The 16,611-nt window shown below is 53.8% G+C and overlaps 9 protein-coding genes and 1 non-coding gene across 10 annotated transcripts; 4 read left to right on the top strand and 6 right to left on the bottom strand.

Annotated features, from left to right (window-relative positions):
* Positions 1-259: 259 nt before the first annotated feature.
* Positions 260-2,724, top strand: SAICODRAFT_30314 (uncharacterized protein). The gene has a single exon (XM_019167649.1). The coding sequence runs from the start codon at positions 441-443 to the stop codon at positions 2,691-2,693; it is 2,253 nt and encodes a 750-aa protein (XP_019024407.1). The 5' UTR covers positions 260-440; the 3' UTR covers positions 2,694-2,724.
* A 70-nt stretch (positions 2,725-2,794) lies between these two features.
* On the bottom strand, positions 2,795-4,110 carry SAICODRAFT_7441 (beta subunit of citrate lyase; the record flags this gene model as incomplete). Its single annotated transcript, XM_019170931.1, has 4 exons — positions 2,795-3,344; positions 3,413-3,513; positions 3,575-3,936; positions 3,990-4,110. 4 exons carry the CDS (start codon positions 4,108-4,110, stop codon positions 2,795-2,797), a joined length of 1,134 nt encoding a protein of 377 aa, XP_019024408.1.
* Positions 4,111-4,335: 225 nt separating this feature from the next.
* On the top strand, positions 4,336-5,974 carry SAICODRAFT_92440 (succinate-semialdehyde dehydrogenase; the record flags this gene model as incomplete). Its single annotated transcript, XM_019171808.1, has 1 exon — positions 4,336-5,974. The coding sequence occupies one exon, from the start codon at positions 4,336-4,338 to the stop codon at positions 5,824-5,826; it is 1,491 nt and encodes a 496-aa protein (XP_019024409.1). The 3' UTR covers positions 5,827-5,974.
* A 97-nt stretch (positions 5,975-6,071) lies between these two features.
* Positions 6,072-7,250, top strand: SAICODRAFT_56850 (cystathionine gamma-synthase; the record flags this gene model as incomplete). The annotated part of the gene is made up of 1 exon (XM_019169489.1): positions 6,072-7,250. The coding sequence occupies one exon, from the start codon at positions 6,072-6,074 to the stop codon at positions 7,248-7,250; it is 1,179 nt and encodes a 392-aa protein (XP_019024410.1).
* A 124-nt stretch (positions 7,251-7,374) lies between these two features.
* Positions 7,375-9,375, bottom strand: SAICODRAFT_56852 (putative urea active transporter 3; the record flags this gene model as incomplete). Its single annotated transcript, XM_019169490.1, has 1 exon — positions 7,375-9,375. One exon carries the CDS (start codon positions 9,373-9,375, stop codon positions 7,375-7,377), a length of 2,001 nt encoding a protein of 666 aa, XP_019024411.1.
* Positions 9,376-10,187: 812 nt separating this feature from the next.
* On the top strand, positions 10,188-10,649 carry SAICODRAFT_7445 (uncharacterized protein; the record flags this gene model as incomplete). The annotated part of the gene is made up of 3 exons (XM_019170932.1): positions 10,188-10,266; positions 10,317-10,557; positions 10,628-10,649. 3 exons carry the CDS (start codon positions 10,188-10,190, stop codon positions 10,647-10,649), a joined length of 342 nt encoding a protein of 113 aa, XP_019024412.1.
* A 268-nt stretch (positions 10,650-10,917) lies between these two features.
* Positions 10,918-10,999, bottom strand: SAICODRAFT_t67. Its single transcript has one exon. It is a non-coding gene; the product is annotated as a tRNA-Gln (tRNA).
* Positions 11,000-11,987: 988 nt separating this feature from the next.
* On the bottom strand, positions 11,988-12,140 carry SAICODRAFT_56845 (uncharacterized protein; the record flags this gene model as incomplete). Its single annotated transcript, XM_019169488.1, has 1 exon — positions 11,988-12,140. A coding segment is annotated over one exon (153 nt), but the record flags the coding sequence as incomplete, so codon positions are not given.
* Positions 12,141-12,703: 563 nt separating this feature from the next.
* On the bottom strand, positions 12,704-13,081 carry SAICODRAFT_25374 (uncharacterized protein; the record flags this gene model as incomplete). Its single annotated transcript, XM_019166848.1, has 1 exon — positions 12,704-13,081. One exon carries the CDS (start codon positions 13,079-13,081, stop codon positions 12,704-12,706), a length of 378 nt encoding a protein of 125 aa, XP_019024414.1.
* A 190-nt stretch (positions 13,082-13,271) lies between these two features.
* SAICODRAFT_25375 (uncharacterized protein) lies at positions 13,272-16,350 on the bottom strand (the record flags this gene model as incomplete). Its single annotated transcript, XM_019166849.1, has 2 exons — positions 13,272-14,777; positions 15,019-16,350. 2 exons carry the CDS (start codon positions 16,348-16,350, stop codon positions 13,272-13,274), a joined length of 2,838 nt encoding a protein of 945 aa, XP_019024415.1.
* Positions 16,351-16,611: the final 261 nt, after the last annotated feature.

A 16,611-nucleotide genomic window follows, 5' to 3' on the forward strand; every position in this document is an offset into this window, starting at 1 on the left:
GAAGTTTCGATCATTAAACGAGCGGTCCGGGATGACGGCTATGTCACCCAGGCCCGCGGCCGGAACTCGAACATCCGGCACCCGGGTAAATCAGTAACACCACATCAATATACGCATTGAGCCTCAAATCTCTGTGAATACTGTTCAAATGGATCCCATATCAGACGCTGAGGCTCGAGCGTCACGGATACAACCAGATGCACGCTAGGACCCCGCGGTGCCAAGCCAATCCACGTTACACCCCGATCCGGGCGTAGTAAGCGGACGCCGTACTACCCGGAGGGCCTTCCACCTAACCCTGACAAACCCAAGGGACAGCATACAACGCCAGCTTGGCATCTTTCTCTACATTACTCTTTTCCTTCCTTGTAATCGGGGCATCGCCCCAACGGCCACAGGTGCAGCATTCATTCGCGACCTACCACCAGCAGCCCCTCAAAATGCGCTTCCTTGCTGTCCTGGAAATGATCGTGGCTATGATGATCGTTGGAATTGAGCTTACCATATGCCATTACGTTCTTCACTGTTTTCATTCTATCCAGCTTCGTCGTTACGTGCTTCTCGGATTCACATATGCGCAGTGTGCTCACCGGGTCTATCATATCGTTTATGTTGCCCTATGCGAGGTACCAATCCGACGAATCAATAACCGGGCTTGTCTGAAGTTCATCTTCAAGATCCTATATCGAACGGTAGTTTCTGGGCTCGTGGAGGTTGCATGGTATGGTGAAATGGAATTGTGGGACAAGATTGAAGCCGTGGCGATACGAGACGTACAAAAACTACGGGAAGAGATCGCACAATTGAAGGAAGAGCGTTTGCTCTCAAGCTGTACACATGTGCAGCAGAGCGTACATGAGCCAGATGTCATGCTTCCCTCCGGACTTGCAGCAGTCGTTGACGAGGTCATCAACGCTCTCACGATCACCTACGTGGAACCAATGTTCACAGCTGCGTTCTTTCCAATCGACATCACCACCCTTCTTTTCGAAATAAGTGTAATGCTCAGACACGTTCCAACGGCTGCATATACCCGTGCATTATCCATCAGTCCTTCCAGACTCCTCGCGAATATGGTGCGAGACATGACTGAAATTGCGAAGCTTATCGTGGAGCAGTGCCACAACCCAGCGGCCACCACTCTACCCACTGAAGGACACGTGCTTGCTATGAGGCAAATGGCAGGTCGGATCGTCAGCTCTCTTACTCGCTCCGAGGATCAAGTCCACGGTGTTTTGAGGGCCATCATGAACAATGGCGTGGAAAGGCTACTCGGGGATGGGTTGAATGTCATAGCTAATTGGGACTGGATTTGTGAGTGTATCATTGCAGCTGATGATAAGCTCACAAATGACGATTATGCCGGCGATTTTCTCAACACCATACCTCCTGCTTTGGAGACACAGGATGGTGAGGAAGAACCTGAAAGTCTAATGTGCGTCGAGTTCTTGGCCTTGAATGATGAATTTGGGTATGGAGAGAAATGTGAGACACAGCAATTAACGGACTCTGACACCACCATCACCGCCGTTGCGCAGGATTCTCCTTCTGAGACACCCGCGTCGTCGTGGTCTCTTCAGCCTTCTCCGAATTTTGCCCAGCAGGAGGAGGAAGAGGAGCATGAGTGGGGTGGGGAACCAGAAGAAGAGGCTCGGGACGGACTCAATGAGGTCTTTACCGATTGTCATGTTGCTCGCACTGTCCGCGTAAGCTACCTACCGGACAAGAACAAGAAAAGACCGCTATTGATCACGGTCCTCCTCAAAGGAACCGAGATTAAGGAGGCTGAAAGGCGATACTCCTACAAGAACCTCAAAGCGTTTGAGAAGAAGGTGGCCAAACGTGTTGGACCATTGCCTTCCAGAGAAAATGTTGTCGGACTACAGGCTTGGTTACAGGCACTTATTGACAATGTTCTCTCTGAGGAGCGCTGTGTGCGTGAATTCTTCGGCTTGTGCAACAAGAAGCGGTTGAGCATCAGCCTCAACAGCGTCCGTATGTTCAGAGGCAAGAAAAACACGAGCGAGGAAGATTTCGAAAGTGACAAAGCTCGGGCGTCTACCGAATTGACACCGGAATCCACACCTCGAAGGAGTTTTGCGTCCATTTTCCGGAGTAGTCGACAGAGTAGTCCACGGGATAGTATGGAGAAGACCCTCGTTGACAGTGAGCATGACCCGGAGGAGCCCAAACCGATTCCGAAGTCTGGTTTGACGCTACAACCCCCGGCCTTCACGCCGCTCAAGAAATGGGAAATTGAGCCCATCCGAGATCTCGCCCTCGATGTTCTGAAACGTATTGGTGACTTCCGAGGAGGAATTCGGGCCAGCATCATTGCGAAATGCAGTGCATGGCTTCCGCTCGACGCGTACATCGTCAAGCGTATCAATTTCCATCTCGAGGCTATCGTATCCACCATCACTGAAGAACGCATTATTCATCTCCTCGAGAAAGTCAAGGAACTCATTTTGGCGAAAGATGTAGAGAAGAAGACATATACGGATGAGGAGAGGAAGGAGTTGAGGAGGAAAGCGAGGGACGTGTTAGGACGAAATAAGATGTTGAAGTATCTTGTGGAGGATGTCAATATCGCTGCGTTCTGGGACGCATTTTTTGTCACTATGGAGGACGAGAGGGTGGTTAGAGCTGCAGTTGTGATGGGCGTGGAGAAGATCGTGAACAGGGTGTTTTGATCGTATTTGCATGGCATAGACATACTGGCGTTTCATTTTCTTGCAATTATATCCTTTCGTTTAACTCAACTGGAAACTAAAAACTGGCTGGTATCACATCCTCATCGAATCTCCGTCCCCTCCACTAATCCAGCCCTAACCGCCATCCCCCAAACCCTCTCCGCCGCTGCAACAACAGGCATATCCACCATTTTCCCATCAACCCTAAACGCTCCCCTCCCTTTCCCAAAATTCTCCTTCGCCACCCTCAATATCTTGATAGCATGCTCAACCGCCTCCTTACTCGGCGAAAATGCCGCATTAGCCACGGTGATTTGTGATGGATGGATGAGTTGTTTCCCCGTAAACCCCATCGCGGAGCCTTGTTCGCACTCCCTCCTCAACACCTCCGGATCGGTCAGGTCAGTGCAAACCATGTCAATCGCCTGTAACCGATGCGCCTTACACGCCATCACTACCGCACTACGCGCATACAACAACTCATGCCCGCCTAAGGCGTCACTACTACTCCTTCTGATCCCCGTATCGGCACAGAAATCCTCGGCGGCGAAGATGAGGGCGCGGAGGTTTGGGGAGGAGGCGGCGATGGAGGGGAGGGAGAGGATTGCGCGGGCGGATTCGATGAGGGCTATTATGTGGATCTGTGAAGCACTTGGCGGAAGAAGGGGTTAGTGTGGGGAGTGGGGGGGGAGTGGGGGGGGGGGGGGGGGGCAATGTACCGTTTCGGACCGAGGCAGGATGTTAGGAGGGATTGGATTGTGTGGATTTCGTCCGGGGAGTGGACTTTGGGTATGCAAATTGAGTCGAAATCGTATGGAGCCTTGCAAATCGTTCGCGTTAGCCCATCAAAGGCCGCCGAAAAGAACGATGATGATACGTACGATTGCCTCGATATCACGGATTTCCTCACCGGTTCCGACGGCATTAATCCGGATACAGATTTCCTTTTGGTGGTGCCCTTGTGCGTTTTCGTCCAACCTGTGTCCCACTTGCCCCCCATTGCCTCTCCCTACATCGACATCGACATCGGCGTCTTCCTCGGCTTCTTCGATAGGCGAGGGATCTTTGGAACCACCGCAAACAGGAAAGCGGCGAACGTATGGCGGATCGGAAAGGAGAGCGCGAAGTTGTTGTCGAGCGAGGGGTTTAGCGTCGGGGGCTACGCCGTCTTCGAGGTCGTAGACGATTACGTCTGTTGGGGTTGTGTGGGCTTTTGAGAGGAATTTTGGGGAGGAGGCGGGTACTGGCACCACCGGTTCATCAATATCTGACACGCAGAAGGGAGAGAGGAGGTACCGTAGAAGAAGGAGCGGCGGAGTTGGGTGTCGAGTTGGGTGGAGGAGGTGGACAGGGATCGTTGCAGGTGGAATGATCCAGGTAGGCGAACCCGCAGTGCTCTTGTTTTCAGCATCGCCATCGCTGAAAGAAAGCGCATCTCCGTCATGGTCGTCGTGGTGGTCGTCCGTCGTCCGTCGGCTGTCGCGGCTGGCTGGATCACCCCAAGTGTACACCAGTGACTGCATCACATGGGCCTCCCCCGCGCGCCAAACCTTAAATGCGACCCCGTGGGATGCACGTATCCGTTTGTCTATATAACACTCCTCCTCCTCCTCCTCACTTCTATCGTCAAGAATAACCAACCATGCCACCCGGCGCAGCAACCTCGGCCGACGACAAACCCCTCAAGGATCCCTCTTTGCTCTGTACCAAAGCATTCATCAACGGTGAATGGGTCGATGCGGCAAGTGGGAAAACATTCGAGGTCATCGACCCCTCAAACGGGAACGTCATCATCGAACTCCCCGAATGCGATCCCTCCGACGTCGAGCGCGCAATCCAAGCCGCCGCCGCCGCATTCGAGACATTCAAGAAAACTCCTGCAAGGACCAGAGCGAGAATGTTGAGGAAATGGTCTGACCTCATGCTCGATAATATCGAGGACTTGGCTGTGATCATGACGCTTGAGAACGGGAAGTCGTTGGCGGATTCGAGGGGTGAGATCACCTACGCCGCTTCCTTCCTCGAATGGTTCGCGGGCGAATCGGAAAGGACGTACGGACAGACGATTCCGGCGTTCAACCCCAACTCCCGGATCCTCACCATCAAACAACCCATCGGAGTCTGCGGCGTCCTTACCCCCTGGAATTTTCCCTGCGCGATGATTACGAGGAAGGTTGGGGCTGCACTCGGGGCTGGGTGTACAGTCGTTGCCAAACCCGCAGGCGAAACGCCCTTGAGCGCCCTCGCCCTCGGCGTCCTAGGCACTCGAGCAGGCGTCCCAAAAGGCGTCTTCAACGTCATCACAACCCAAAAAAACCTCGCAGACGTCGGCGCAGCGATTTGTGCGAGTCCAATCGTGAGAAAAGTCTCATTCACCGGCTCTACCCGTGTAGGAAAACTGCTCATGTCCCAATGCTCCGAAACCCTCAAAAAACTCTCTTTCGAACTCGGTGGGAATTCGCCGTTTATCGTGTTCGAGGATGCGGATTTGGAGAAAGCTGTGGATGCGCTCATGGTTGCTAAATTCCGGAATTCCGGGCAGACGTGTGTTTGTGCGAATAGGATTTATGTGCAGGAGGGTGTTTACGATAAAGTCATCCAAATGCTCAAGGAGAGGATGCAGAAATTGAAGGTGGGGGGTGGGTTTGAAGAGGGCGTTACGATCGGCCCGCTTACCGTCGAGAATGGGATCAAGAAAGCCGAAACACACGTCAAAGACGCAATCTCCAACGGAGCTGCTTTGATCATGGGCGGGAAGGCACTAAACCGTCCCGGGACGTTCTTTGCACCCACCATCCTCTCAAACTTCCCACCCTCATCAATCCTCTACAGCGAAGAATCCTTTGCCCCAATCGCGGCGCTAACCCCCTTCCACACCCTCTCCACCCTCCTCCCCCTCGCCAACACCCCCTCCGTCGGCCTCGGCGCATTCATCTGTACACGAGACATCTCCCTCGTGTGGAGGGTTGCGGAAGCGTTGGAGGTGGGTATGGTGGGTGTCAATACGGGGTTGTTAAGTGCGTGTGAGAGTCCGTTTGGGGGGGTGAAGGGGAGTGGGTTCGGGAGGGAGGGGGGTAGTGGGGGGATTGAGGAGTATTTGGTTGTGAAGAGTTTGGTGATGGATGTGTCGTAGTTGGAGGAGCTGGGTGTCATTCATCGCGTTGGAAAGGAGTATTGCTTATCACGTATACTTTACGTTCCTTCCGGTCTTCTCAACGACCGAGATTTCATCCACTGATATTATTATCATATTTCGATATAAATCTTATCTCCTCGGCCCCACATCCGCTAGCTCCCGCTGTCGAGCGGTGATGTTACCTGAGCCCCGAAACTTTTCAATTCAACTTCGAGAACACTTCGATCTGTTCACGAACCACGATGGACCTCCCAACAGTCGCTCTTCACGCTGACGACCATCTCGCACTCACACGCGACCTCGCTGCCCCTCTCCATCCTTCAACGACCTTCCGCTATCCTTCCGACCCTGCCGATCTGGTCCCAGCGAACGAACAATCCATCTATGATTACTCTACTGACGACAAGGGCAAGCCGAAGTATATCTACAGCCGGCTGACGGCGCCAACGCTTACGAGGACCGAAGCTGTCTTGAGTGGGGTTATGGACGCGCCGACGGTATTGTACTCGAGTGGATTGGCCGCTGCGCATGCTTTGCTGGCGTATTTGAAGCCGAAGAGGATATTGATCGGAGAAGGCGGGTATCACGGCGTCCATGCATTGATCGAGCAACTGGCAAGGTTGTCGCCCGGCTCCTTCCAGAAAGTTGGGCTTGATGCCGAGGAAATTGGCCCCGACGATATCGTTTGGGTCGAGAACCCACTCAACCCCTACGGAACCATTATCGACCTCGCCCAGCTCGCCGAAACGGCACACGCCGTCCGCGCCAAGATCTGCGTGGACATGACCTTCGCACCACCACCCATGTCATCCACACCCTACATCTGGGACGAGCTAAAACTCGATTTCGTAATGCACTCGTGTACGAAATACTTTGGTGGTCACTCTGATTTACTATCGGGGTCTGTATCGACGAGGGATGAGGGGGCACACAAGGCATTGCTGACTGAACGGACATTCTGGGGGTCTACGCCTGGGAGTATGGAACAATGGCTCCTCCTCCGCTCGCTGCGGACGTTGGATATGCGCGTACGACAACAAAGTACAACAGCTACCATCCTAGCCCGGAAACTGGCCGAACTAACCGCTTCGTCAACGTCACCCATCCAAACCGTTCACCACGCCTCACTCCAGCCGCCTTCGCTCACTGCCTCGCTGTTCCCCTCGGGACTGTATCCAGCTTGCTTCGCCATTGTGTTGCGCAATGGGGATCTTGCGAAAGGACTCCCGTCTAAGCTGAAAGTGTTCAACCACTGCACGAGTTTGGGCGGAGTGGAGAGTTGTGTTGAGTGGCGAGCCATGAGCGATGCTTCGTGCGACCCAGGGTTGGTACGGATCAGTGTTGGTGTGGAGGCATCGGGGGATCTGGTTAAAGACTTCGTGCAAGGCTTGGAGGCCCTGGATAACGATGCAGCCACATAGATGGGACGAACCAGATTTCGAGACCTGTGATCGTACGTAAGAATACACATAGTGCTTGAAGCAAGAGCAACCTATCATATACCGAATATATCCTCTACAGATGATCTACTGCATTCACCAAGACTCAAATCCCGATCTCCATCTCCCGCTCCCTTGCAAGCTTCTTATCCATAACCTCCTCCTCCCCTTGCACCTCCAACCCCTCCATCACAATTGCCGGTTCGTCACTCCTCTTCCTCCCCTTACCCAACACTCCACGAGCAATAGTCATAATACTATGCCTTCCCTCCCAAACGGGCAAGAAGGTAATCACCCCCGCAGCAAGGAAGGTCCAAATAAACATGACAACAACCCACCCCGTAAAGAAACTCTTCGAGAAAACGTAATGAGCGCCCAACATCGGCATGGGCCACAACACGACCAAGATAAGGGTCATCGAAATCCCGAGGACCTTGGAGATCTTCGAGGCACGGCGCAACGAGACATTCTCCTCGTGTGCGCGGATTTCAGCCTCCTCGATCCTCTTCTCGCGAATCTCAGGCGCGAGATGCGTACTCTCATCCTCCACAATCGTAATCTCCGTCTTGAACCTCGTGAAATCAAAGTCCTGGGGCTGGACCAGGGAAAATGCGAAAGCGTAGACGACACTACTGACCAACGCGACCAGGTTTCCGATGAGACAGGCGTAGCCATTCCCTAGACTGGACACGTTCAACTCTCCCACGAAGTGGTGGGCGGAGCCTAGCCAGGAGGCCAAACCGGTTACGGTTCCTAGGGGTCCGGCAACGCACATGGCGAGTTTGGATTGATCTTTCCAGAGGAGGGTGTTGGTGATACTCACGACACCAGGCGCGACGACGATCCCGACGAAGGTCAACATCCACCCGATTGACACTCCCAGATAGTTCAAAATCGTGGCGATCGCACCCATGAAGATTCCGAAGCCGATGACACACGCATGCGAGAACCTGACGAGCTGGGCAGAGGTTGCCTTGGGGTTGATGTAGGCGCGGTAAACATCATAGGTCAACACCGAGGACACAGAAATTAACTCGGCAGAACTCGAGGAAGTAACAGCCAAGAAAACCAGCAACAAAACAGCCGCCGACCCACCCTTTCCCATGAGCGCATTCATAGCATATGGCAACACCAACCCAGCCGAAGCCTCAGCCGCAGTAATAGACAACTGCAACGCCCTCGCCGCCAACCCCGCCGAAAGCCCAAACGCAACAGGAATGATCCACCACGCCAACCCCCCAATAAAGTACCCATTCATCGCGGCCATGGGCGCAGCAGCGATAGATTTCTGTCCATAACTCGGATCACAGAAGACTGTGCTCATTCCGCCGATCATGATGGTGTAGCCTGTGACGAGGGCTGCGGAGTTGTCCATTGTCATGTAGGATCCGTCTTTTCCGGCGGAGGGGGTGAGGGTTGCAGCGGCGGTGAGGAGGTCGTACATTTTTGAGGGGGAGCCGATGAGGGGAGAGGAGGTGTAGACGGTGAAGAGTGTGATGAGGAGGATGATGTAGATCACCACGGTATGGATCCAGTCGGACAAGAACGTTGCCTTGAGGCCTCCGAAGAGGGTGTAGATCAACACACCAACAGGGAGCAAGAAACAGGCCGCAATGACATTCATCCCAGTCACACTCGTCACGACCGCTGAACCTCCGAGGAGTAAGGAGGCAGTAACGAGCAAATTCGTCAACAGCCCATACACCAAAAACACAATATGCCCAGCCTTCCCATACCTAACCTTCACCAACTCAACAATCGTATGCGCATTCGGCGCCTTCAACTTAATCTCAATCGCAACAACCGTAAACAACAACACCTCAACCGTCCCACAACTCCCATACCAAAACCCACCACTTACGCCATACTCGTATCCCATACTCGTGGCTGTCAGGAGGGTTGCTGCCCATGTCCAGGAGGAGACGACGGCGGATGCGATGAGACCGGTTTGGACGGAGCGGTTTGCTGTCATGAACATTTCTGAATCTTGGCGTTCGGAGAGGTGTTTTGTGAGGAGGCGGGTTAGGAGTACCATTAGGGCTGCGAAGGCGGCGCCGAGGCCGAGGACGACGGCGTAGCCTACGCCTTGGGAGAGGGGTGGTTCCATGTGAACGATTGTCGATGGATGCTTTGCCGGAGGTGTAACAAACACGGACGGTGATGTGGGGAAGAATGTGCGGGAAGGCCAGGCTATGAAGTATTCTCGAGCAACTTCATGCCATCCTCGAGGTGTGATAGCACAGCCGATCGCATGGCTTCACCCCGCCTCATGAGCTCCCCGATAGGACCCCCAGGCGTCGTCTTGATCCCTATCGATCAAGTACATAACATCATATGAGAGGGGCACCACAGATCATATGCAGAAGCACGGCCGGCAGAAAGCACTTTCGTCGGATAAGGTTGCACTGTCGTCGGGTAAGGTGGACATGAACGTCAATTCATGGGTAGTCGTCGGCTATGACCCTCCCGCACGGCCCAAGGCCAACTCAGCGGTGCGCCAAGCGAGAAACTGGAGCTGATAACATCTCTGGGAACTCGTGGGCGTTGATAGGAGGTTAGGCATGATAGATCAAGCGATTGAACGGGCGAATAGCTGCAGCTGGCCGTGACAGGCATCTCGAACTAACCAATTGCAATGGCGGTCAATGGTTATTTGCTATCGCAGTACCTTATGCAGAATCATAGAATATCGAGAACCCGTCGATGAATTCGCTGTTCGTTATTCCACGCACCTTGGATGCTCCCCACACACGTACGTCAATCCTCGGGCCGCACCTCCCATCACATCATACGTCCATCCGCCTGCCTGAACAACCATCACTTCAACAAATGCTCCACAATATCACTCGATCCATCCTAACTTCGCCCCCAATCACAAAACAAATCGTCACCAAACCACTCGCCTGCAGCGCCAGAACCATGTCAGCAACTACGACGCCCCAAGTCTCCCACGACGCAAAAAACCAACGCTTCACAATCCAACCCGCCGGTTCCACCGGTACGCCCCATATCACCCCTGCTCAAAACTACACCTAAGGCTGTTTTTAGATGTTGCTTACTTGACCTACGAACCCCTCTCCCCCCCCTCCCCAACCCCCCTCTACACCTTCTCCCACACCTACACCCCCCCATCCCTCCGTGGCCGCGGTCTAGCATCTATCCTAACGAAAGCGGCGATGGAGTATGCTGCTAGTGCAGGGTGGAGGGTTAGGCCGGATTGTGAGTATGTTAGGGAGTGGGCGGGGAAGAGGAGGGGGAGGGATGAGTTGGTTGGGAGGGTTGTTGTTTGGTGAGTATGATCCATGATCTGTGGGTGCGTGTGGGTGTGGTGGGACGAGGGCTGATTTTGGGTGTTGTAGGGATGAGGGGGCGAAGCTTTGAGCGGGTATGATATTGGGTGGACGGAGGGAGTGTACGATAAGGGATAGCTGTGAAGGATCAAATACCCTCGTTTGAAGACCCGGAGGTGAAGTAGTGCGACGCGATAGTTTCGTTGAGGAAGATGTATGATTATGTAACAGGGCGGTTGTGTACCAAATATATCTCTATACCCACTTGAAGAAGCCCATCTCCAAACAGATACTTCTCGTCAGTGAATCTGAAAGCAGAATTGATATCGTGAGTCCCCTCGTAAACCCAGCCAAAAGTCAGGTCGTACCCGGAATCGAACCGGGGTTGTTCGGAAGCCGATGCGTCAGAACCGAAAGTGATAACCGCTACACTATACAACCATGTGGCTTGAAAAATTGTCTTGCAGAGATCATATCCAGACCGCGGTATGCACCGGGCTGATCCCGGGCATTCACGACAACCTAGGACAACTTCATGAGGCATACGGAAGGATCATTGTAACAATGTGAGAAGTAGTGAAAATAACGCTTCAACTACGTCCTGACCGCACCATCGTGCATTTGGTTTGGAGTACACACAGGAATGGGGACCCCGCAAAGCTGGAATTTCACTCATGACCAGACACATTTGCCGTTCAACACTGTTCGAGACCCAACAAATCAGATGATATCCTATATCTCGCACACATAGAACACTAATAATTCTCACCAGATGCTGCACGCATCCTCTCGACAGCACCCGTCGAATTTATCGCTCTTCCTGCTGGAGATGGCGTGAGAACGGTGTCGGGCTAGCGCTGTTCCAGCGGGGGGCGCACCCGCGGCCGAGCAGCTGCTCAGCAACAATGAACTTCTTCCAATCGCCCAGATGAGTGGGACGGTATTGATTGATGTTTCATAGATTCTATCGCGCTCAGTCGGTTTGGTTCGTTCTTGTGCTGTGCTACAGCGCAAAGTTGCCCGCGCTGTTGCGCTATGGCTCGCACTGTGCTGTGGCGCGCAACAGTTCTGAATACGCCATCGGTCGTGGTGTATGATTTGATATGAGTTCTTCCTTATGGATTCGACTCGCAACCCACTAAAAGTCATTCACCGTCCGAATCTTCACTTACATCAGAAAATATAACGGTTAACTATGGTTTGTGTGAAGAGGGTGGAGTGCCTCGTATCGACTCACCTTTACCGGCCCATTGAGAGCCAAAATCAGTAAACATACAGATAGCGGCACAGTGACGGTTCGCACACGTAGCGAACAGCTCTTTCCATCCATTAACTTTCTTCCTCTGTTATTTTGCGACTAGCGTCGAATTAATCTCGGCGTACTCGGCTCGCACGAGTTCGTCATCGACGTTGCCTGGGCATGGAGGACTCAAATGGCGTCATCGCCGCGGCCTTTCGAGACGAGGTACCGAGGGGACTCAGGGAGGAACCAGATGAAGAGGAACTGGATCGCTCCTGGGGCCGCTTGGAAGATGGACTGGAAGCGCTGGCCCCACGTGTTTGGCATGTTGAACGTTGCATAGGTTATTCAGGCAGCGAGGAAAGATCCAACGTAAAAGGTGGTGTTGAGGAGCGAAGTAGATGTCAAAAGATCCGAAGGGTGAGCGAGCTCCATTTTGTACCACACTTGGCGTGGCCTTGAGGCGATGATCTCGGCTACTGTGAGCGTCATGGCGAGTGATACCTTTGTTGCCCAGGATGGTGAGTAAGATGTTGCCGATCGAAGTTGTTAGAGAGAGTGTTGTGCATGCAAGAGATGGTGATTAAAAGCTAGGACCAAGACCAGATGGTGCAGGCTTCTTATACCTCTGCACTAAAAGCGAAGGCAGCGCTACAAACGCGGCGCAACAGCTTAGCGGAATGTGTCTGTCTAAAGAAACGGTCTGGGAACAGCTGCGTGAGATGCTTGCGGGAAAGAGAAATCTTGGGGCAAATGAGCCACAACTGTTCGTTTGCTTGGCGTATGAGCATCACGGTTCTGCAACCCGCTTTTCGTTACCGTACAAAAACATTCGCCTCAGGCAATTAAAACACGCGTTGCCGACACTCCCCGTTGTGAGGAGGCTGAGGAGTGTAACCCTAACCCTAGGCATGGCCTTCTCTACGAAATGTCCCCTTGACACGGTTATCCTGTCGACGGATGGCAATTTCGACCAGGTAATAATACCAGGACCATTCCTGCCCTACCACCCCTTCTTCATCGTCCGGAGATGCACCCTCGTTCAACGTCGATGGTGGACCGGGGAACATGTAGGGGTAGGAGAACTGTCCTATCCCCGAGTTGGGCAGCTCGATTTCTGTACACATTTCACACTCGCTCTTCAGACAGCTCCAAAAGAAGTTCTGCTCAAGCCTCCTCCTCTTACTCGTTTCAGGATCCACGTTTCCAGAATCCTCTTCGGACACTGCGCCGATGCGTATGACTAGACCTAGGAACCCCACTGACGCAACATCAACACTCATTCGTACTCATCCTTGTCTCGGCCGCTACACGGGCTGGGTGACAGCAGCCCCCCGCACTTTGGTGACATATGATTGAAACGTGGGAAAGTTCATTCCTGGAAGGACAAAGCATAAGGATAACTCAGAACAACACGCTATGCAATATCTTCCGAAAAATGTCTGGTATCATTTCGTATCCTCAATCATAACCCTACAACTCCCTCACAGTCGCAACCTTGACCTCCCCAACCCCCTCCCCAACACCAACACCATCCCCATCAAACGCCGCATGCCTCCTCTCAACAGCACCCTTCAACGCCCTCAACCTCTCCTCCGTAATCCTAACCGCTTCCTCAATCTCTCGTCTTGTCATCCAGTCTTCGCCTTTAGCGGCCATGACCTCCTTCTTTCTCTGGACTACGTTCTCGAGTTTTAGACGGCGCCACAGTGCCTCACCATGTTTCTTCGGACGACCGGAGTCAGGGATCGCGGCTCCGTTGTTCGCAGTGTTAATCCCCGCGCGGGCTTCCATCCACTGCCATAGGCCCTCCTCCTGTTCCCGCCACAGCAAGGGACTGAGTCCATCCCCGCCGACTTCCAAGCCCCTTCTCGCCTCGATCGTGGCGACGTCCCGCACGGCTTGCTGCACCCCTCTCAAATTCCATATCACGATGATTAACAACAACGTAAGAAGCCCAGTCGTATTCAACACAGGTCTTAGGATATCCCCCACAGGACCGAGCATATCAGCGATTCCACCTCCACTCTCATCCACAGCGGTCGCGGGCGCAGGAGAAACGACACTCGTGGGTCCACCAGCCGCTTGCCCAGCTTGTTCCGCCTCGGCGACAGCAACAGGCTTACTCGCCGTACTCTTCCGAGGCCGTCCAGCACCACCAGCAAACTCACTCTTCAACGCCGCAATCAAGTTCTTCGAATACGCCGCTTGTCCCTCCGCGGATCCTTTTTCGATTGGTCCCTTGACCCAAGACTTACCCGTCCACTCGACGGTGAAGGACATGATGACGCGTGTCGAGTTATTCTCGCCCCACATTAAACACGTCCTCGTCTTGACGCTGAACGAGTTCCCACTGGGTACGTCAGGCGTCTGCGTCGTACTCACAATCGAACAATACTTTTCGAAATCCTTCTCCGCGATCTCCTCAGTGATATGACAATGCGTCTGCTTCGGCCCGATGGGACCACTGAGCGGCTTGATATAATCCGACTTGCGCGTCTTTCCTTCCCAGGTGCCGCAGTTGACGTCCTTGACCTTCTCCGTATTGACCAAGAAATCCTTGACCCAAGTCGAGGAATCACCATACAGCAACTCCCATACACGACCAAGCGGCGCCGGAATAGTCTCATCACACAACTGCTTATCATAATGTTCCGACGGATCACACGTAGTAGGCCCATGCGTCGCAGGTCCCGGGCCCCCCTCAGCCGTCGCGCCACCACCACTGGCACCATCGACAGGTACCCCATCCGCCGCTGCACCATTAACATCCTCTACGCTCGACACAGAGGTATCGTCATCGACACTCATCGCGTCGTCGTCGTCTGCTGTTCCGTCGTGTCCTTCGTGATTATTTCCGTTCGGGTCGATCGCGCGGATGCCGTTCGCCTCGGTTCGTACGGAGGGGTGGGACAGGCGCCAAATGTTTACGATGAGGTCGTAGGTTGTGTCTCGCGCGATGAAGGAGGCGAAGACGTGCTGTTGTAGAAGAGATTAGTAGATGTTGAGGTCGAGTCGGGTTGCGGGTTGTGATTTGGTGTTGTGTCTCCAGCGAGGAAAATCCGGAGAACTTTGGTGCGCGTGCCAGGCATGACGTCACATCCATCGACGTCAGTGCACGGATGCACGCACACCTTAATCCCTCCCGATTTAAATCCTCACCAAATAACTCAACCACAACAACAAACCACAACCTTGCAAAAAGACAAAGGAGACTCACCTTCGCATGCAACGTCGTAATACTAATCGCATTCGGAAACACAACCGCCGTACTCTTCTTCTCCACCGCCACAATCTCCCCAAACCCAATCACCAAATTCGTAACCCACCCAAAGATATTCGAATTAAAGCATATATGACCCTCACTTACATACATCCTTCCATGCACAAGAATCTCCTTCTGGAGCGCGCAGCCGTAGTCATCGATGAGGTAGTCTTCCGCGGGGACGGAGCGGAAGAGTGCATGGAAGTCGCGGTTACGTTTATTGGACGCGACGGCGAAGCCGGTGATTTTGTGGCCTGGGACGCCGCTTGCGGTTGAAGCGATTGTGGGGTAGGAGTTGAGGCTGTAGCCGGGTTGGGTGTTTCCGCTCCATGTGCTGGCGTGGGTGAAGCCGTGGCCGCCTGGGTGCTGGCTGGGATGAGAGGGGTCGTTGATGCTCCGCTGGCTTCCGACACTTGATACACTCAAAGCCCTGTTGACTCGTGCGCCTTCTCCGTGTCCGTCGACGTTTACGTTCAGTTGTCCGAGATCGAGACTTCCCTGGCCGATTGGGACGTGTTCGTGCGCTGTTGCGGCCTTGGGTAATGCCGCGGTAGGAACGTCGCCATCCGCATCCCTCACTGTTGCAGCAGGGGTCTCTGTCGTATTGTTGTTCGGCGTCCGCTCCTCCGGCGTCTCACCCCCCATAACGGCAGGTAAGATCGGACTCAGCGCCTGCTGTGCTTTATCCACAAGCGTACTCAGAAACCCTCCGTCACCGTCTTCATGAGTGTCGACAGCTGGTGGGGCCGAGACAGAGTGTGGCCGGTGCGGTTGCGGATGTTGTGCGAACATTGCGTCGGCGGACATTTCGGAGCCAACTTGTGGGGTGGGCGGTACGATCCCGATTGGGACGATGGGGTGATTGGGACTGGTGACATTAGCGGTGTGTGCGATATTTGTGTCCAACGGCGGTAATCCACCTCTTCTCCCCGTAACACCTCCTGCTGCGGTTGTGAGTGGAAGAGGGTGTGTGGCGTTCGGTGATTGGAAAACTGTCTCGGCGGTAACTGGTCCCCCCGTCGTAACCTGGGTCAAATTCGTCTGTTCCCTGCCCAACATGCTCACAGCACTCGGATTCGCAACACCGTCGGTCGTCAAGTAACCACCGACATCCCTGCTGTGCAGACTACCCTCTCGTAACAGAGGTTCATCATGTGTTGGCTCGTGCTGATGTCGGCCTACGGATTCAATCGAAGTCGAGCGTTCGCGGTCTCGGCTAGAGTCTGTATCCCTTGAGCGGCGGCGGAGGTGAAACTTTTCTTTCAGGGTTTCTTTGAGGTGGCTCATGATGGTGATGAGTCGTGAGCCTTGGGTGGAATGGTGGTGATTGTTGCGTGCTTCTTGGTGTACGTGGTGCTTTGGTGGTGAGGCAGTGCAGCAGCTGCAGAAGCGGAGCGTGAAGAAGTCCCGACGTCGACGTCATTCGTGGCGGAACGCGCGCTGCGGGCATGGCTCCTGAGGCGCGGGGTGGGATGAGCTTTTCCCAATCTTCAGTAATAGTCAATCTATTCAGATAAAAGGCAGACTCGCCTTACCAAGATGCACCCC

The sequence above is a fragment of the Saitoella complicata genome, assembly GCF_001661265.1.
Source record: "Saitoella complicata NRRL Y-17804 unplaced genomic scaffold SAICOscaffold_11, whole genome shotgun sequence".
Lineage (NCBI taxonomy): Eukaryota > Fungi > Ascomycota > Saitoellomycetes > Saitoellales > Saitoellaceae > Saitoella > Saitoella complicata.

What these genes read in the sequence shown, in the direction of transcription:
- SAICODRAFT_30314 (XM_019167649.1), top strand. Translation starts at nt 441, where the DNA reads ATGCGCTTCCTTGCTGTCCTGGAAATGATCGTGGCTATGATGATCGTT.